The sequence below is a fragment of the Oreochromis niloticus genome, linkage group LG7, assembly GCF_001858045.2.
Source record: "Oreochromis niloticus isolate F11D_XX linkage group LG7, O_niloticus_UMD_NMBU, whole genome shotgun sequence".
Classification (NCBI taxonomy): Eukaryota; Metazoa; Chordata; class Actinopteri; order Cichliformes; family Cichlidae; genus Oreochromis; species Oreochromis niloticus.
This window is the reverse complement of record NC_031972.2, coordinates 48,500,358-48,521,388: the sequence shown is the minus strand read 5'-3', so window position 1 is coordinate 48,521,388 and position 21,031 is coordinate 48,500,358. Positions and strand designations below refer to the sequence as shown.

The following is a 21,031-nucleotide window of genomic DNA, read 5'->3' as shown; positions in this document are numbered from 1 at the left end:
TTAACAATGTGAAACTGATCGTTTCACTTAACGTGGTATTGTATGTAACGTATGCACTATGCTTCTCAGATAGTACCGGCTGTGCCTTGTTGTCCTGTTTTTGTTTTTTTTCCACTTTATTTCAAAATCTTTTAATGAAGACGAGATTTCAAATGAATGAAAACCTTGTAACACTTACATTCTTGTTTTGTTTTGTTTTTATACTGGACTTGGTAATACAATATGTATTCTGTATATTTTTTTGTATTGTGAAGAATGTCATTTTCAATAAACAAAGCATTGAATGCTTAAACAGAGTTGAAACTTCTTAGAGGAGCTGAAACAAACAAAAAAAAAAACAGTTTTGGTTTTAAACCTTTAGATTTAATTTTTCTTTACTCTGGAAAAAAAACTGAAATATGGGAGGGCATCTGCAATGAAATCCCACACCAACAACAATTATTCACAAATAAAGAATATCATACAAAACATGTCTTGTAACACTGTTAAATAAGGGCAGGACTATAGCTAACGCTTCCTGAATTAGGGGTTCGGTGGCGGCTGTGTGCTTCCTCATAGAAAAGAGCACGCATGCACCACAATGACAGAGGAGAAAAAAAAAGATCTACTTTTACAGATGAGGGAGATGGGAATGGCAGGGCAATGCACAAACAGGGCACTGCAAATTCCAACAGTGGGAGCTCATTTTTGCAGCTCCTCTTTGTAAGAGTGGAGAAAGAACAAGGACAGGAGGGGTGATCAGTGTATTTCGTAGGTGTAACTATTCCTGTAATGCCCTAGTTGACAATCTGTGTTGCTCTTTTCCTTCTCTCTCTACTGCATTTGTTCATTGGTCACGGCAGAGACCGGAGCATCCCTGGAATGATATGCCAGCAAGTTTTTTTTGTTTTAAATGCACAGATCTGCCAAGTTTTGTGTGCAAAAACATAATGACAACAACCAAAAAAAAAAAAGAAATCTCACATTAATCTCCGGCTGGGATAAAATGATTAGTTATTATATCAAAGCTGGCCTCGGAAAAACCTTCAGAGTAAATGGTCACATGTGATTTGTGCAGCTGAGTACAGCACCATGGCAACAGAGACAAGAATATGAAACCCCTTTGAGCTGCTACAGAAACCTCCCTCCGTCTGTGTGCCTCACACACCCACACGTCGTCCAGGAGCTTCGAGGTGGAGTTTTTATGTATGAAAATGGAAACGAAGACCAATAAAAAAAAGAGACACTAAAAAAAATATCACCCACTTCAAAAAAAAAAGAAAAGAAAAAGAAAGAAAATTAAAAATCTATACACATTGCATGTTCTCATTAAAGTGACTGAGCCTGTTAGAATTCTAGACAGTAGTTGGATTTAGCAGCAAATTCACTTGTCAATAAATATAGATGTACAGTGTACAAATGTCTCTCTGGAGCCGGGGTCAGACTGTGGATAGCCCCCCCCACCTCGCGAAAAAAAAAAAAATTCTGGAGGGGGAGTGAACTCTCATCTCCGAGTTCTGATCCAGCGGCAAGACTGTACAGCCAGTATATCGTTCCCAAATAACTGTATCCAGTCCAGAGATTTTAAAACAGCATGCTTTGTCTTCTGCTCTTTCCGTTGCCTGATGGGAAACAGAAAAATAAAGTCTTTAAACATCGATTCAGCTATTTTAAATAACAGAAATCTGCATTTCCCAACTATTCTGGGCTATTTGATGAGCAAATTGGAGTAAATGACATCCAAATAACAAGGTTAAAAAGTAACTTACTTATCACAGTGACTGCTATTTAACCTGTTCGGTGGGTTTGCCCACGCAGGAAAAATCAATGGTATACACATTTCATTTTTAAATATCACCGTTATCGTGACATCTCTACTTTGGTCGTATAAATCACCAGGTTCCAGGTGTTTTACTCTGCGGTCATAAACAGGAAGTATAATGTGGGCTACAACTTGAGCCTTTGTTAGCCTGTATTTGTTCACATTTCATATTCCTACACAGATCTTTGCACTAGTTGTTTACAGCGTACTAATTTTACAAATACAGTGGTTTGGGTTTTATTTTTTTTAATTTACATGTGAGCATCAGTCTTTGAAGGACAGCATGAAATTTCAGGAAGTGGAATGTAACAAAATCTACAAGCACATGTATAATTATACATGTGGCACTGTGGCAGTTTAATATAGTTAATCCTCATAATGAGTGACATAAAAAGGTGTATTTTGTTTATGCAGATTGTGGCAATTATGTTAAAGTATCTCAACTTCCTCCGTGAGCTGTGTCTATTTGGCCAATTGAGTGGGCTGGACTACAAAAACCACGCTTGCAGCACTTGTCTCTTTTTGCTCACTCAGTTTCTGTGCTTCCCACTTCCCCTCTTCTCGATTCTTTATTCCTCACCTGATTCGGGGTATGATGAGTTCCGATAGCCGGGATCTCTCTGCAGCTGCACCTCCTTCAGTGTGAATATGGATACGGCTGCCAAAGACACAGTCAGTCAGTGCAACAGAAGAAGAAGACGTGCCGGGTGAACAGTGTTTCTGTTACAAGGCTGTAAGTGATCCTCTCTGTACACTGCAATCCCCTTCAAGTCGTACAGAGCGAATCGTGCCAAGTCTGCATTACTGCATCACCGTTTCATTACTCACTCTCTGGCAGCGTGTGCACACGTGGCCCCAGGCTCCTGAAGTATGGCTGCCTCATTGCTTCATCAGCAGAGATCCTCTTCTTCGACTCATACTGAAATTTAGGGCAACAAAAGAAAAAGTTTCAGCCATTAAAGAACAACAAAAGAACTGGCTCAGCAGCGTGCGATTGCATGCGAATCTGTTGGCACGCCTTGGTGCACTTCTTTCCAAATACACAGTCCTGACATAGCTGCGAAATGTGTCACATGCTTTTAGCGTCTCTTTCATTCCTGGCAGATATGGCGAGACTTACTTTTAGGAATGACATCAGCAGGTCGATTCCATCATTGTCCAACCTGTGCGTGTGGGGGAGGGGTGGGACAAGAGTTTGGAGGTGGAAAAAAGAACAGGAGGGATGGGGGGGGTCAGTAAAGGTGGGCTGACTCATGGATAAAGGCGAGTGTTAAGGAAGTCAAACAGAGTCAACTATTCCACAGGATTTCCTTACAGGAAATGATAAAAAGCACACACTCCTAACTACACAAACCTCCAACACTCATGTCTAACTCTAAAAGCTAAAACAGCTCTGCTTATGAGCTCTCCTCTTATATTTGTGTCTCACAAGAAACATATGCTCGTTTCCACCTCCAGTCATCAGACAACCAGGCAAGAGAGGTGAATGGAGGGGTAACGTTAAGGTTTATATAACTGCTCCATAAATACCTGAAACAACCAGCAGCAACACAGCCTGAGCTGGGACATGTTGCATCTGGTGTAGAAGTAAAGTTATTAAGATAAAATGAGAGAAAAGAATTACTATCAGGCATACCTGGGGGCATGATTAATGAGGGACTGTGCCTTGTACTTGTGGAACTTGTAGGACTTGAACTCATCAATGGAGGATATTCCAGGCCAGCTGTCTTCTGTAGGAGTGCCTGTGGAGAGACATTTAATAGACCTTGTTAGAGCCCGCGTCAGCTGGATGGGGCTTTTTCATGGAGCCAGAGAGGGGGGACGGGGGGCTACATGCCAGGGTTAATGTGATTAAAGGCTCTGGTTAAAAGTCTGAACGCTCCTCTGTCAGCAGAGGGCAGCACTCACCTAGCAGCCTGAAGATGAGGTGCAGCTCATCCTCCACTGTGGAGCCTGGGAACAGCGGCCTGCCTGCAGCCATCTCATAGAATATACAGCCCACACCCCTGGCAGAATGACACAAACAGGTGGGAAAGGTCACAAAGACGCGTCTGACCGAAGCTTAAACAGCAGCCTGACTCAACAGGTGTTCCATCTCTAAACCAACCCTGACGTTTCTCTCAATTGGAGATTGGGGAAACCATTTACAGCTGCATTCTCTTAACTGTGTCCATCAGCAGCAAAGTATCTTTACACCGCCCGCTCATGAGGCCGCAAACTAAACGAAATGAACTCCAGACACCTGTGCCCGTTCCACAAACCACTGAAGTGGCAATTTCACGACAGAAAACCAATCTGAGAGGATCACATCGGCCTGCGCCGTCGCTGTGCAGCCATACGGAAATAAGAGAGTAACCACGAGTATCGTTAACGTTTCCTAACAGTTGCAATCCCCCCCCCGTCGAGCGAGGCCCACTCACCACATGTCGATCTGTGTGGAGTACTCGGAGGAGCCGAGCAGCACGTCGGGGGGCCGATACCAAAGCGTTACCACCTCGTTAGAGTACGTTTTAGTGGGCACAGACTTCGCCCTCGCCAGGCCTGTGGAGCAGAAATATGGACATATTGGAAAAATGTCATGAAATTCATGCAAAGGAAGCTATTTAGAATACTCCAAATATTCATCGCTTTAAAAAAAAAAAAAGCTCTGTGGAAACATTTCAGTGTAATTAATGATTTTTCTTACCAAAGTCAGCCAGTTTTAGTTCTCCTCTGTCATTGATGAGCAGATTTTGGGGCTTCAGGTCTCTGTGGAGAACTTTCCGCCTGTGACAGTAGGCCAAGCCTCGCAGGATCTGGAAGAGGAAAATCTAAGAGAAGAGATATTCTCGATCAGTACATATGATCGTGTTGATAAAGTTATTATAAAATAGTGGTGATCGAGCCATGCTGAGTGTGGAAAGTTGGAGGCCAATCGCTCGCACACATTTTGGTCATGTGGCAAAATATTACGTGCTGATACGAGATCACCAACAGTGTTGAGGTCTTGTATTTCTGTCTACTTAAAGAGGATGTGGTTAACAAAAAAAACGACTGGTAACTGAAATTACTGTTAGCCAGGAAGAAAACAATTAGAAAAAAATTGACATAAACCAGAATCACCAAGCCTCAAACGATGGATCCACACCATCGGTGATATATCTGTGGAACAGGTGACCTTTAGCTCGCTTTACTTAAAAGTGCAAGAATTCATAATACATCAAGTAAAATTATATGGACTGATGTGACCCAAATATATATGTATGCTTAGTTGGGGTTGTTTTTTTCTGTCCATGAACTAAAAACTCTAAAATAAAGAGTAAAAAAAAAAAACAGTGGTGATTAGCAAAAGTAATATATTGCAGATGCACAATCATGAATGAAATTCTTTAATTAAATACACTAAAAACAGAGATGTTTAAAGAAAACAAAGAGTTTTGTGAAGGTTGCAGCAGCCTATTTCACTTATCCCCTTGGGTCTACACTTCTCCACCAGGGGGCACAATGACAATGCTTCTTGCACCCACACCAGCAGCTACAAACTCCTGACAGTTGATGAAGGCGCTCAGGCCAGCAGGCAGCCTGCGGAGTCTCACCTTGACATTCTGCATGCTCAGGATGTTCCCACAGTCATCCATGTACTGCTTAAGGTCTTTGTCCTAGACGAGAGGAAGGGCGTTAGAGCGGGGACGCTACGGGCACACAAACTGCAACAGTTGGTAAGCCTTCATACTCCGCAGAGAGTCATGAATAATAATAACGTCAAATATTTTAATCTAAGCATCCCTGCAGAGAACATCGTGAGTCATGCAGGAGGGAGGTTGCAGAGGTTTTGCTGGTCTCACCAGGTATTCAAACACCAGTGTGAGCGACTTGTCTGTGTGGACGATGTCGTGCAGCGTCACGATGTTGGCGTGCTTCAGGTCCTTCAGTAGAGACACTAAGAACACACACGCAGAAAAAAAGAAGAAGAAGAAGACAGCTGTTACAGCGAGGGTGTGATTACACTCAGCTTATTTTTTTATTCTCTCAAAGTAACATTAACCAACATTTGCTTTACTTCTTGCTCTGATGCCTCTGTGGTCGCGCTGATTAAGCCAAGAGAGGTTTATTTATAAATCCTTCAATCTTACAAAAATGTCTGAGACTTACAAAGAAAGCTTATCTGGCTCAAATTAATCAACAAAGTCTCAAAACAAGAGCGTGCTGCCAACACCGCTCTCCATATAAGGTCGCATAAAACTTGCAAAATAAAAGAAGAAAATGCCTCCAGTTCAACCCCAGTGAAGGATCCACATAAATCGAGCGACTCTCACAGATGACAAACTCAACGTTTTTTTGTGAAATGTGCTAAACTTGGTGATGAAGTGCACTTGAATAAATACATTTATCCATCTAAAAAAAACAATTTACTCAAGCTGCCAGGAGATGACACTGAAATACAGTGCTTTGCAAAACTCTTAAGCCACGCCTCATTTCTTTATATTTGGTAGGAAACTGGGAGATAGGTGCAACGATTTATTGAAAGCATAAATGGAAATGAAGTGTATAAGGCATAAAGAGAGTTTGTAGAATTGTAAGTAATCTTCAGGAACAGTTCTTTTTGAAAGACATTCAAAGCTCTTCTTTGGATGTTGGCTGCCTTGTATTCAATTCTTTGTCAATGCTTGAATAAAGCCGAGGTCAGTCTGTGACTAAAAGTGTCACGTTGTGTGATTTTCTGTCCAGGTATGCTTTTACTGCACTGGCAGAAACAAACACTGCCAGTCAGGCACTGCACGATGGATCAAAATCTGACTTTACTTTATTTGCATTCGTAATTTCACCATTTTGACAAGATCTCCAACATCGCTGTCTGAAACGCAGCCCGATCCATGGCAGAGTCTCCAGTGTGTTTTACAGATGGATGTAGACACTCCTGACCTTCTCTGTACATACTGACAACGACTTGAACCAAAAATGTCAAATTTGGTTTCATCACTTCATAAGACGTGTAAGCCAGTGATTTTCAGTTCATTTCTTGTGTAATGTGGCATGCCACAGCCTTTTCTCCCTATTTTTCTTCTTGACAAATAGCTTCTTGATAGCTCTCCTTCCACTGAGACCACGTCTGATGAGGCTTCAGCAAACAACAAGCAGGGCCAGATGCATCTCTCAGGTCATGTGTCGGGTCTTTGCTGGACTTTTTTCCTATTTCTTAAGGATGTCATGCTGGGTTATATTTACAAACCTGACCACCTACAGGCATGACCTGTATGTTTGTATGTGAGGTTGTTTTCTAGGAGCATAATATCTTTAACTTACTGTTTTGTTTTTAAATTTATTCTAAAATCTACTTTTCTATTTCAGTTAACTAGGTTGTTTTTTGATCCCACTGTTCATAAAATGTAAAACAAATCAGCTTATATAAGTAGAAAAGTTCAAGCACTTATATTTGACTGCTTGGTGACCAAATAGCATCCTGTGGCTAAAATCTTTTGTACCTTCTCGGATAGCCGTGCATGGCGCTCCTTCTTCGTGCTCCAGTCTGATCTCTTTCAGCGCCACGAGGTTGTCTGTCAGCTTACTCCGCCCCTTGTACACAGTAGCGTATGTGCCCTATACAGCAGGAAAAGAAGGGGGGGGGGGGGGTTCAGTGTTTCAGGTTAAAAGTAAACTCCACAACTGTGCCTGTGTGCACTTTAATCACTCACTATGAGAACGTTTGCACCTGGGGTGATAAAAGAAAGGCTTTCAAGGTAAACTGTGCCACATACCTCCCCCAGTTTGTCCAGTTTGATGTAGGTCTCCAGCTTCCCAAATCCAATTTCTGACTGGAGGGAAGAAAAGGACAAACAGCATTAATGAGGGTAGTGTCATTATTAGCAGTGACAGGCTTACACACACCAGGACAAATCCTCATGATGGCCTTGCAGCATCACAGAGTGGGCGGCGGGGGGTGGGGGGTCACACAACCAAACCAGCATCCCGACTAATTGCTTGTGACAAAGACCCGATGGCTTTTTACAATGTGTTTATGGGCGAGTCGAACAAACAACATGTTTTCGTTTATATTTTTGAGCTAAATATATAATAAAAAAAATAGCTATTTTCAGTTTCTATAATATTTGTATTTTTCTCTGTTTCTCATGTGTGCCAAGAAAAATATTTGAGGCTATAAAGAAATCCCATTCGGTTGTGTCATTTTACATCAAATTTTACTACTCTCATCATTTAAATATACCAAGCATTGGTTGATCAATTGACCCAATATTCTCCACGATAAATAATAACTGAAATAATCATTACTTCCACGCATAATAAATCACTAAACACATGCTACGCTTCACAACTATTCAGTTATAACCAGAACACACACAAACTACTTAATAACTGAGCTATAACTGTCATTGCTGCAAGCCAGCATCTCCACAAGGCTTAAACAGACCTGTGCACTGGATGAAGACCAGCGCCAGAAAAGCTGAGAGGTCTGACAGCCAATCATCTGAGCAAATCCAGTCAGTGCTTTTGAAAAAACTCTGCAAAGGGGTGTGTATGCAAATAAAGTTGGGCCTGGGCGAGGCAGAGTGTTACTTACTCCTCTGTTCCGCTTTTGACAGATGCACAGGACAATCGTTCAGGCTCGTGACAAAAATGAGCGCTGAGGTGCAACACGAACACGCGAGAGGCTGAGAGGATGAGCTCTGATCGGCTGAGGGTAAGGTGTTAACTCTGACGCTCTCACTTCTGTTTCTTGCTGCATTTAAATAAAACATTACCCTCAGAGCTATCTTTATCCAAGTGCAGCCACTTCCTGACTCTTGCTCTGCTTCCATTTATCTCATTCTGGTCCACCCCTGATTCTCAAATTAGCACTCCTCACTTTAAAACCTACACAGAGCGCAGAGGCTTAAATAAGAATAGTCTGGAGATATTAGAAGTTTTTGGTTTGTTTTTTTGTTCACTGTAGCTTTTGCCAAAAGAAAGAATTTAGTTTTTAATATCATTACAGTTTTATCTGCAAAATGCTATATGATGAACCCTGAAGCAAATATGGCTCTGCCTTTAAGAATTTACTACTAAAAACTCCCAATAATGAAAAGATTTATGAGGAGATCTTTAATGATCTCTGACACAGAATGTTGTACTTACAAAACTGACACAGTGCTAACACCAACAACATTAATTAATAAATACTTTTGAGGAAATTAATTATTTATTAAGTTAATGGTGTCGTGGTTATTCGGGTGACATGAACAGATCACTTATTCAAGACCCATCCTCAAGGGGTCATGAGCTAGTGTGCAGCATGGCCACTAAAGCTGCGGTTATGTTTGATGCATTGGCTATACAACAGACATACAGTCATCAGCTGCTTTTGTTAGGTACACATGGTCAACTGAATGTTATCTATTAAGCCAATCACATATCAGCAATTCAGTGCATGTAGATATGGATAGGATGACTTGTTGAAGATCAAACTAAGCATCAAAAGGGGAAATAAAGGTGATTTAAGTGACTCAATGTGGTTGTTGGTGCCAGATGGGCTGGTCTGGGCATTTCAGAAACTGAAAAGCTGGGATTTTCCTGCACAACCATCTCTAGGGCTTACAGAGAACAGTCTGAAAGAGACAAAATATTCAGTAAGCAGCAGTTTTCTGGGAGAAAAGGCCATGTTGATGCCAGAGGTCAGAGGAGAATGGCCAGACTGCTTTGAGCTGGTAGGAAAGCAACAGTCACTCAAGTTATTATAACCGAGGTACGAAGAAGCGCACAACAAGTGGAACCTTGAAGCAGACCGGCTGCAGCAGCAGAAGACCGCACCAGGTACCACTCCTGTCAGCTAAGAACAGAAAACTGAGACTACAATTTTCATTAAATGGCCAAGAAAAGTTGGAAAAACTTTGCCTGGTCTAATGAGTCTTAACTGTTGCTCTGACATTTGGATAGTGCCGTCACAATTTGGTGTAAAAACAATAAAGCGTGGATCAATTCTACCTTACATCAAAAGTTCAGCCTGCTTGTGTCACAGTCACTGGATATCTAACAGAGCACCTTAATGTAGTGGAACGGCAGATTCGTATCATGGATGTAGCTGACAAATCTGCAGAGGTGCTATCAAGATGTGATGCTATCATGTCAATATGGACCAATACCTCTGAGGAATGTTTCCAGCACCTTGTTGAATCAGTGCTACAAAGAATTAAGGTAGTTCTGAAGGCAAAAGAGGGTCGCACCCTGTACTAGACAGATGTACCCAATAAAGTGGTTGGTGAGTGTATACTCACACTTCAGGTGTGCTTGTCTCACCTTCTCCTGTTCTCCTAAATGATGGATTCTGCAGAGCATGTAATCATTTCCAACTGCAGCGGTTGCTCTCTGTGCCATATGGAAATGCACTGCATTGATGTGGTTTAGAAAAGCTCACAGGGACTGACCCACTCACGGATTTGTGCCTCCAGCCCAACCTCACCGCCCACGCTGTGCTCGACAGGTTACAAAACTTGGGAGATGCACAACAAGCCAGTAGTTGTGCCATCACTTCTGGCTTGCACCACACACAAGGACGACTACAGCAAGAATAAACCTGCCTTCCAGTGAACCACAAAGGGAATTTCTCTGTGTTTCCATCTTGGCCCAGATTCCTGGGCTTACAATGACTTCAATGATTGTCATTTTTACAGTTATTGACCTTTTTGTATTCACTGGTCAGCTGATTTAGCCCCGCCTCCAGTTAAACTAAATAAATAAACTAAATGCACATTTTACTTTTAACACTTTAACTACTTTATCGTAATTTTTCTCAACCAAATTCCAAAAAGGAGAGTATATTAGTTAATGATGCGACCCCTCCAGCTTCAAGGTGAAGGACGTGCAATAGGCCGACTTCCTGTTTACAGTATCACTCTGCATCACTTGTTCCTCTCACCAGTGATGCTCTGCGGGAGCGTCGGCTCAGCGGCTGGTCAAAGGGTGGGCTGCTCAGCTGAAACTTCTCCAGGTAACCGTCAGGTATCCGGATGTCAGCCGGCAGGGACAAACGTTTGTTCAGGTCCTACACAAAAACAAGAGAACTCAATTTTATTTTATTTTTTTAAAGAATGAATGAATAAACAAACAAACAAACCCTTAGCAAACAACATAATCTCTGAATAAATACCTCTGATTGGAAACAAAATGGCAGAAACCCAAAGTAAACAAGCAGAATCTGTGGGTGTACTTTAGGCCTCACCGGTTAACAGAGAAGCCAGTGTGGTACGTGCGTGTGTAGCCACACAGTTACAGTTTTAGACTTGTGTTCATGGTAAAGGCCGTATGTGGAGCCTTTAAGAGCTCAGGGTAAGTATTTTTAAAAAAGTAAAACAAGCACACAAAGCATGATTCTAATGACTTCTTATATAAAATCACTCAAACATACATAATACAATCAAATAGTTAAAATCTAACGCCTGGATTCTTCCCATCATGCATTTCCTCTGTTTGTTAGATTACTATTAATCCCATGTTCCTCTCTGTAAATCTACTTCCACTCCCTCTGAGGTAACACCGGACACCCCACTGCTTCCTCCCTCCATCTTAGCCAACACGCACAAAAAGGCAAAACGCAACCTCAACCTTTTTCAAATTTCAACACAAGTTCAGAGACAAGCTGATAAACCCGTGAACTGAAAATGACCGACTTCTGGATGGATCAGTGACTTTCAGCCTTTGCGTTAAACAGTGACTGTGAGTCAGCTTTCTGCTCTGTGGTTGTTAACAGCAAACACATTTAGTCATGTGATCAGCTTCCAGGAAGTGTAGTCTTCATTAAAACTTGGAGCAAGTTGACATTCTGGTGCAGATTTGGCATCTCTATTGTTTCGTGTGCGTACAAACTAAATAGAAACTCATAAAAACAATTATTTCAAGGCAATAAAGAGGCACGAAGGTCTGCTTATTGTTTTAGCTTTAACTGTTCAAAAAAACATTTTAAGCAAAGACACCATAGCTCTGGATTCTCAAAAAGAGAAAACAAAAGCATTCTGCACATATCAACATAACAGGAACTCTGTTCATCTTTATTTGTTTAAGAATATACATTAGATTTCGCTCTGCTGCTCTGTGGTGTCAGTGTGCAGGGCCTCAGAGTAAGTGATGCCATCCATCACCTGACCTTTGCAACCCCTCCACCCCCCCTCCAGTTTGTCCAATCAACTCGTCCTAATCTGTTACAACAGGGGCCCATCTGGACCGTATTACAGTAATCCTCGTGATGTAATCCCAAAATGGCACTGCTTCCACTGCAGTCCGAGGAGGACAATCCGCTACCTGACCAGCCTAAAGGGACGTCCTCGCTCTTCCTCCTATTTTTTCTGCTCTGCCGTCCCTTCTCCAAGTGTCACAGTGGCATAGAGGGGACAAAGAACAAGGCCGCACACTGATTTCACTGTTGGATCACTTCATCAACAACAAGCCTGCAGTCAATCACTCTGTTCATTCAAACAGTACACTGGATTTGCTGAGAAGCTGCAAGTACAACTGTGAGCGTGTCCAAGAAAGTAAAAACTTTATCTGGCTGTGAAACAGTCACAGGAAGTGTGAGGTGTACTGCTTGCAGACACGCTCAAAAAAAGCAGCAAGAGGTGATGTATCATCTCTCTGTGTGGGCAGCCTCAAATGCAGCTTAACTAAACCCTAAGCATTTTTTCCCCTCTACTCGTGCAGGTTTGCATGCTTGGTTTGTCTGTGCAGAAGCTGCTATCTGCTTGTAAACTCCCACAGGGGTTGCAATCAAAGCAACCAATAAACAGAAGGAGGGAAGTGTGTGTTGTTCAATCAGAACTTCCACCCAGCAGGTAGTGTGAAAACATGTGGTTCAGTGGCAAGAAGTCAGCATCAACTGTACCTATAAAAACACACAAGACTATAAGGAAGCCCTTTTCCTTACGGTTTCTTTTTTTTCTCTCCTTTGACTCCTTTTATGTAAAACTGGAAAGTCTTTCTTTGCATTTTATTTTATATTTTGTGTTAATACAAAGAAAAAATAAGTCTCTGAAAAAGAGAAAGACAGACAGAAGGTGAAAAAATGTCTAAAACAACAATGCAGAAAAAGGAAAGAACCATTAGAATGAAAACTATGGATGGATATGAATCTATTTTCCTGTCATACTTTTTTTAAATAATAATTTGAGTTGAGAATGGCGACGTTATGAAGTTATGAAGTAACTCATGCCACAGTTCAGGAGGAAAGTGGGCGGCTCGTTGCATTACTTTATGTCAGCTGCACGGCCTGAAGTCCTATTGGTAGAGCTTACGTTGGGCTAAAGGGACCAATTATTGGTTTCGGGAGGGATCGGGTCAGATGTTGATTGAAACAGTAAAATGACATGTTACCTCTGCTTATACGTAAAGAAAAAAACTTTAAACAGCTGTTTGAGAAACCTCTCTATGATGATGATGACAAGCTGTCACCATTTCCTTGCAGATATGCATTAATACAGATATCTGCGGATCACTGGAATAAATGAGTTTTGCTAAATTTGACTCAAACACGCTGTTACTGTATCAAAGTCAAATTTGTTTTGTTGTAATGAATTCTATTTTCTCAGTAAAAGTAAATCTACAATAAGTCAAACTGGACTAATAAAAGCTTTAAAGATCTGAATGCAACAATATTAAAGACCAAGTAACATTTAATTCTCTCCATTCAAAAAGAATTTGTGAAAATAAAATATTCTACTGCCTCTAACTTTTAGTCCTCTGATATAAGAGACCACATTTTTCAAAGCTAAACATACTTAACAAGTTGTTTTTTATTTAAAGCAGACATAATGCGCCCATTTTCGGCTCCATAGCTATATTCTTTGCCTCTGTTAGACCAGCTTTGAATGTTTAATAAGGCAAGGTGTTTTAGCTTCCTTCACCCTCCCTCGACTCTTTACCCATTAAAAGCCTACCAGGACTAAACCTTCAACCTCTTTTCTGAACTGAGCACTTTGCGTCATATTTCAGGCCTGCTGTTAGAACAAAATTACAAAATGGTGTGCATCAGAAGGTAGTGAGGTCGGTCTCTGCCTTTTCAAATGGTCATGGTTATTGAGTACAGAAGTCTTAAGTACAGAAGAGGTTGTCAAATGTTGTCTCTATGTGGGAAAGAGATAAAGCTAACTTTCTTCTGATTGGCTGCACCTAGCAAATAGGTTGTTTGACCAACAGGTGGGTAGGGCACCTCCATGTGACATAATGATCCATGAGAAGAGAAAAAAAGGGGGCGGGGGGTGCAAACACAAACACACATATATGACAAAAATAAAACATAAAATGATCCCATTAGCAAATAATGTACAATGACACCCTTTGAACTGTATTTGTTATTGTTGCACAGGTACTCTGTGTCCATCTCTCTAATCTACAGTATGTGAAACAATCAGATTCATGCCACAGATTCTTCTTGTTGGCTTTGAACATACAGCTTTAATAAAGGAAACTATTTTGGAATCATGCTCATGTAGGAACAAAAATATAAATCAATTAAATAGAAAAGAATTACTGTTGTTAATATGTGCAGAAATAAACGCCCTGGATCCAAAAAATACTTGTGGGAAAATGGAATGCCTTTTAGATGAAAGCAATTACAATGAGATGTCTTTCTGTAATGTGTTGAGATTATGTAACCACCGGAGAAACGCAATCGAACTGCCCATGTCTGGCTCTGTGTGTTAGAGAAAGAGGAAGTAAATCAGAGGGGGTTTTGGGTGGGTGGATGTGGTGACGAATAAAAGATTTTTTAAAGTAGATTTCAAAACCAACTTCAGAAGAACATTACATGAAATCAGTCTGAACATTATGTGTGCGCTGCTCACATTGCGACAGGAGCCGAGGACTTGTGTGTGTGTGTGTGTGTGTGTGTGTGTGTATATGACACGCTGCACAAATACACCCACTCCGAGTTACAGCACGGAGCTCACATTCACGTCTTACAGATAGGTCTATTGTCATTTATCAGTGAAGTCATCGCAGTGCACGGTTATTAACAAAGTGGAATTTGAACCAACACACCAGGTGAGGAGATGTGTGGCAACACAGTCAAACGTCCCACTGAGTTAACTGTAGGCACTGCAGTGACTCACACTACAATACATCCACAAAGCAGAGAGGCTACACGAGGACAACGACGGTCTGAAAACACAGAGCCAAATCTCACCTCCGCAGAGATGCGTCTGTTCCCTCTGTTCCTCAGACAAACACCCGTGGGCGACTGCACCTCATCAGAGGAAGTCCCGGATGCCTGGTCGCTCTCTCCGTCTGACCCCATCTTTAGGTTCTCGTGGACGATATCTGGAGATGAGCGAAGAGAAAAGTTTACAGAGAGCACGGGGGGGTTGACAAATGGAGCAGGTCTGTAAAAACAGGGCAGGGCGCAACACCAGATAATGACTTCAACAGAAAAGAAAAACACTCTCTGGGACACTTTTATGACTCCCTCTTTTCTTATCAAGCTACTGGCTGTATCAGGCAGATGATATACAAGAGGTAAATATTCTTAATGAGTTTGACTTAGATTTTATTTCAGTGCCACAGGCTTTATGAGGCAAAGTCATACATCACGGAGTAATTTACCCACGCCTGAGAAAACTCTGCCTTCATACATACACTATTGCAGCATTTTCATTCCCTCCAGGGGTTTTATTCATATTTTGAATTTGTATCTGGACTGAAAATCCAAGTTGACAGCTAGCTTGGTTTTCAAAGTCATTATTTTTAGTTATATTTCTTTGCAAAAAGGAGAAAAATGTGGCCACAAAAGCGGATAAATTGAAGTGCATCTTTGCATAAAGCAGCGATTTCTTTGAGCACATGCGTGATACAGTTCCCTCAACACAAATGGATATGACAAGGAATGTAGGCCCAGCAGCAGCTCAACACCTTCTACATATGGTCACAAAAGAAATCTCTTCATTTCAAGCCAGAAAAATAAAAGTCAAATATTAAATTTGACAGCAGGCAGGTTAGGCGTGACTCACCAAGGCGACTACCATTGCGAGGCATGACCATGAGAGAGCCCAGTCCTCCTCCGATGACACTCTGAGGCCGCCTGAGCGGCGGCTTTTTAAAAGAGCCTGTGTACTGGTGAAGAAATGAGTGGACACTGTGGGCTGATGGAGGACGGCCGTTCCTCACAATGGGCTCTGCTGGAGAAGAAAGGGTTTGTTGTGTTTTTTGATGATGACAGGAAACACAGTATACAAGCACATATCCACAGATGAGAAGGAAATTTTAAAAAAACAACACATTTTAATCATGGCGCTGAAAGAAAGTGGTATTAATGTGAACAAGACTCATCATGGCCAATATGTGATTAATGCACTTCAAAGTAATCCCATGATAAATTCATCCTGAGGTACTCTGACAATCTTATGTGTTGGACGATTTATCTTGCTGATTGCATCACTACATAACAGCCAGTTCTTATAAAAAATGGGTGCCGCATGGATTGTTTTCACCTTTCTAAATGTTATTAAGCTCAAAATTTGCATTATGAGGACCACGACTACTTACTAACAGCTAGATACTGACACAGAGGAGGCACTACCCGTCTGCTAGACGGCACCTCTACTAATTCAAGTCCCTGAATCTTACCCATCAACTGCGTTTTGTGGCATTTAAGTCTTTTTGAGTGGTATTATCTAACAAATATTAGAACACGCTGGATGCTACAGACCATCCAAGAAATCTACTTTAGTTTTGGTGATGTGCCTCGCTAAGCTATAACACTAGTATTACCAGCTAACTTAGCACTTTACCGCTCTCATACTCCTGGTTTTAATAAAAACAAGACAGTGGCATTAGTACAGGGAAGGTCAAGGCTTCAAAATTGGAATTAACTAAGGGGCTTAAAAATGGAACCTCTGACAAAGTGACAAAAACTGCAGTTCCTCTAAGTGCCACTTGAGGCTCCCTCCAAAAGGACATAGTTAATGGTCAATTTGATTACATTTACAGAAAAAAATGATAGTTTCAACTTTCATAACAGCTCCAGGTTTTATAACTCATCCACCTGGATAACTGAGCATGGCTGCACTGACTGAGGCAGCTGGAGCCACTCAGAGTCTGGTAGACATCCTCCTCTTCTGTCAGTTATTAAACTGGGCCTCTTCACTGTGCGTGTGTGTGTGTGTGTGTGTGTGTGTGTGTGTGTGTGTGTGTGTGTGTGTGTGTGTGTGTGTGTGTGTGTGTACTAATTTTGTGTCTCCGTGCTGCAGCAGTACAATTCAAGGATACAGCTTGTTAACCAGGCTTGCTAGCAATAGTTGATAAATTAGTAGTCCACCCTTTCATTCATAAAAGTAACTTCTTAATCAAAACAAATTCTACATGGCTGCAGCCAAAATTTTTATATTAAGGCCTCAAAATGTGCCTATTTGATACTTCCCTTATAATTACCAAACCAATTGGTGTCATCTGCCATCTTTTATATGCACACTGTATTGCTAGGCTTTGTATCCAGGTGACCAATAAAAATGAAACTGTTGGGTTGATATACATTAGATTCTACACTACTACTTGAGTATCACATCTTCCCAATGAACTTCGGATTACCTAATTGTACACATAGCCAGGAGAGCAGCAATGTTTTCTTAATCAGTGTAACCCCTGTACTGTAAATAATTAAAAGTGTGTGAAAGTGTGTAAACAAATGCCCGACAGCCTAAGGCAGGTGTGGGGAACTCCAGGCCTCAAGGGCCAGTGTCCTGCAGGTTTTAGATGTGTCCTTGATCCAACAAAGCTGATTCAAATGGCTAAATAACCTCGTCAATATGTCTTGAAGTTCTCTAGAGGCCTAGTAATGAACTAATCATTTGATTCAGGTGTGTTGACCCAGGGTGATATCTAAAACCTGCAGGACACCGGCCTTTGAGGCCTGAATTCCCCAACCCTGGTCTAAGGTGTGTGAGTTTGGCTTTGGAAAGGATCTACGACTGACAATGAACAGCTTTTGTCCAAAAGCACGATTAGAGCTGACAGAGTTGAAAGAATTAGCACCCAGCAAAACACCAAATATGACAATGAGGAGAAAAGAACACCCAAGAGAAGATGAGCAGAAGTCAAATCTCAGACAGAGGCCTATGTATGCAAAAAGAGCATACAGGGTAAGGACAAGACATAAGTCAACAATTACAGAGGAGATAATTACATCTCAAGAATAATGATTATTGATTAGATAGATTAGTTTATGTCCCTGCAAACAAACAAACAAACAAAAAACAACTGCCAGTCAGAAAAGTGTTTTTATGTGTTTAGGACTTTTAATGAAAGTTTGGGTTTTACAGTCCACCGCTGTTTGTCATGACCTGGTTTGGGAAAGCCATTAACATCATCAGCCTTTGAACACAGAGTGGATTACCTGGTTTATCAAGAGAAGATCCATTTTGTTCTAAGAACAAAAAAAAAAAACCCCCACACAAAAGCAAGTTAATAGTAGGCATGGTTTTCCTGTATAGAGAAAATTTGGGGAACTAACCAAAGTGCTTTTAGCTGGAGTCAAACACTCATTGCTACTTTGAGGTGCATAATGGTCCAGTAAAGTCACACCAAACAAGTGGTTGTACTATGGGCTGCCTCCTGCACGCTCTATCCCTCCTACAACAAATCGTTGAGCATTTATAGACAAGAGCGCATCTGAAAACATGGTTTTCTCCTCTCCAGTACCTGGGAAGGTCTAGGAATACTGCAGAGAATAAGCAGTTGGGGGATTTCATCCTGGCAACAGGACACTGGACCAGATCTTTAACTTCTTGAGGTGTGGGGGAGTTTGCCCCATGAATTTTAAAGTGTTTTATTGACCCACAAAAGGTGCTTGAGGAGGACAGAGTATTGAACTCACTGTTTGGTTCTTGTACAACCACAGTGGGAGCTCGTTTCACATAAATCAGACCCGTTTCGAGTCAGTGTCAGACTGCCAGAGCAACCATTTGTCACCAAACCTGCTCATAATTTTTATGGATTTAATTTTTAGACACAATCACAGGTGGAGGGTGTCGGGTTCTGTGTTCAGAGGATTTCATCTTGCTTTTTGCAGATGATGTGGTTCTGTTAGCTTCACCGAAAGATGACTCCCATCTCGCACTGGGTCGGTTTATAACGGAGTCTGAAGCAGCTGGCATGCACACCTCCAAGTCTGAGGTCAGTTTTCAGTCAGAAATGGTGGAGTGACCACTTGGGGTCTTGTTCATGAGCGAGGAAAGGAGGGAGTGGCAAGTGGAGATTGCCGGACTGGTGCAGCATCTTCTTCAGTCTCGTCTATGCTCTACTGGTCTGCACAGCAACCGCAACACTAAAGAGAAAGCTGCACGTAACAGCAAAGCTGTCGATTTACCCGTCAGTCTACGTTACTACTCTCATCTATGGTCACAAACTCTGGGAAGTGACAGAAAGAATACGACTGCAGAAACAAGTGCTGGAATCAGCTCCCCCCAAATGATGTCTGACCTCTCCCTTAAGCTGCCAATATACCCTCTGCAATGGTCACATCGCTCACTGCCACGTCGTCATCACACATATGCAGCCATTTATACCTAGCATGACAGCACAAGAAGTCGCTGCAGTATTCTCCTATAGGTGTCGCCACCAGGATAATATTGCATCATAAGCGCTGATAAGGAGGAGAAGAAGTGAAAACTTAGAAATTTTTAATTTGTGTGTGTGTGTGTGTGTGTGTGTGTGTTGGGGGGGGGGGGGGGGGGGGGGGGGGTATTTTACATTTTGACATTTTACTTACATAAGAGCAAAATGCTACAGATTGTCCTGATTATAGCTGAGCCAGATTGCTAATGATTCCGTTCAACAGTTTCTGAATTACTTTTTAACTGGTCACAACCTCCACATACTTTCTGAGTTGTACACGTCTACTTTTTTGAAGTCCCACTCTGACCAGGAATAACAGCGTAGTTATTACCAGCCTGCATATCATCACCACCAGCCTCAACAATATTAGCTCACCAGTTGTCTGGTTTCCAGTTTCCAGGTCCAACAGATTCTCAGTGAACTTTTCTGACGTAAATCCCACTGCCAAAATTAAGCTTACAAGATTCAAGCTGCCTTTTCGAGGCTGATTCAGACTGCTGTGGGTGTTCAGGTCTTGTTGGGCTATAAAAACAGATTTTACTACGCCAACACAGTCGCTGAAACTTCGGAAAATGGTATGCTACATATATTACAACCATGATTATCTTTCTTTTTTGTTGTTGTTGTTTTGTTTTTTTGCACATCACGACAGACTGACATCATATATATGATTTAGCAGCCATGTATTATCCCGGCCCTTATGCCACCTCTCCCTTATCGCTGGGCAGCTGCTGCTGCCGCTGGCCTCAGTTATGAGTGTTACATAATCAGATCAGGACCACAACGCTTTCCCCAATCAGAGAGTTCAGATCAAATCTCATCTGGCTACTCCATTCTGCCTCCTCTCTACCCTACTTGCTGTTACACAGGCTGCTAAAATCCCCCACACGCAAGCAGGCACACACAGGAACGCGCGCACACACACACACACACATCATAGTTCTCTGTCCCCACTCACCAAGCACAGAACACCCTGGCCAAACTTGGTGTTAGTCGCTGCACAAAAAGCTCTTTACAAAGCCTAGTTAGTTCTCAGAAGGCGATGGGGGGAGGGGAGGGGCTTTGTGGGAGCTTAGACGATCTGATTGATTGAAAAGGGAAAAAGGGGGGAGAAAGGGCAGAGGGGTGCTCAAAAGAGAAGAAGAGGAGCAAAAAGATAAAAAAAAAAAAAAAGTGGGGGGCAGCAAATGGATCAAGATGCTTCGCTGGTTTCACCAAGTCATCCAAGTCGCCGTGGCAATGTCATGGAAACTCTCAAATGTTTCCAGACCATGAGCACCATGGCAACAACTTGCTAGCACACCGAGACGTGCTCCCTGGCTTGCTTGCTCCGTGCAGATTTTGTAAATATCAGAAGAGATAGGCGGCTGTGGCACGGCTTTTATTTGACGTCTAGAAGGCCACAACCTTCAGCAGGATGGAGATGAATGGTAAATAAATAAATACAGTGTCTGCCGGCAAGAACAGAGTATCTTTACAGTAAAAAATAAACTGACAGATTGAGCACAACAATCGATACAGAGCTGTGAAGTGGAAGAAGTCATTCCTGTGAAATTCATATTTATTGTCTGAACAGTCAGGATTAAAGGAGCAGTTCCCCCTAAAATCAAATTTGCATAAGGGGTGGTTGTAATGTGCTAAAAGGAAAATAGATGGCACTTGGATGTA

At 41.9% G+C, this 21,031-nt stretch overlaps 1 protein-coding gene across 4 annotated transcripts in view; it reads right to left on the bottom strand.

Annotated features, from left to right (window-relative positions):
- Nucleotides 1-341: 341 nt before the first annotated feature.
- Nucleotides 342-21,031, bottom strand: part of LOC100704872 (cyclin-dependent kinase 17) — a 34,770-nt gene continuing 14,080 nt past the window's right edge. The window contains exons 3-18 of one of the 4 annotated variants that reach the window (XM_005450946.4): nucleotides 18,144-18,173; nucleotides 15,763-15,930; nucleotides 14,943-15,076; nucleotides 10,689-10,814; nucleotides 7,537-7,593; nucleotides 7,264-7,378; nucleotides 5,626-5,720; nucleotides 5,377-5,439; nucleotides 4,488-4,611; nucleotides 4,222-4,342; nucleotides 3,710-3,807; nucleotides 3,438-3,543; nucleotides 2,922-2,964; nucleotides 2,630-2,720; nucleotides 2,382-2,459; nucleotides 342-1,601 (exon numbers count right to left, since the gene is read on the bottom strand). In XM_005450946.4, the coding sequence (XP_005451003.1) occupies nucleotides 1,564-1,601; nucleotides 2,382-2,459; nucleotides 2,630-2,720; nucleotides 2,922-2,964; nucleotides 3,438-3,543; nucleotides 3,710-3,807; nucleotides 4,222-4,342; nucleotides 4,488-4,611; nucleotides 5,377-5,439; nucleotides 5,626-5,720; nucleotides 7,264-7,378; nucleotides 7,537-7,593; nucleotides 10,689-10,814; nucleotides 14,943-15,076; nucleotides 15,763-15,930; nucleotides 18,144-18,173 (1,487 nt within the window). In that variant the 3' untranslated portion in view covers nucleotides 342-1,563. The remainder of the gene's footprint in view (nucleotides 1,602-2,381; nucleotides 2,460-2,629; nucleotides 2,721-2,921; nucleotides 2,965-3,437; nucleotides 3,544-3,709; nucleotides 3,808-4,221; nucleotides 4,343-4,487; nucleotides 4,612-5,376; nucleotides 5,440-5,625; nucleotides 5,721-7,263; nucleotides 7,379-7,536; nucleotides 7,594-10,688; nucleotides 10,815-14,942; nucleotides 15,077-15,762; nucleotides 15,931-18,143; nucleotides 18,174-21,031) is intronic. The other 3 variants (XM_019361738.2, XM_013270561.2, XM_005450947.3) reach the window with 3 other exon arrangements.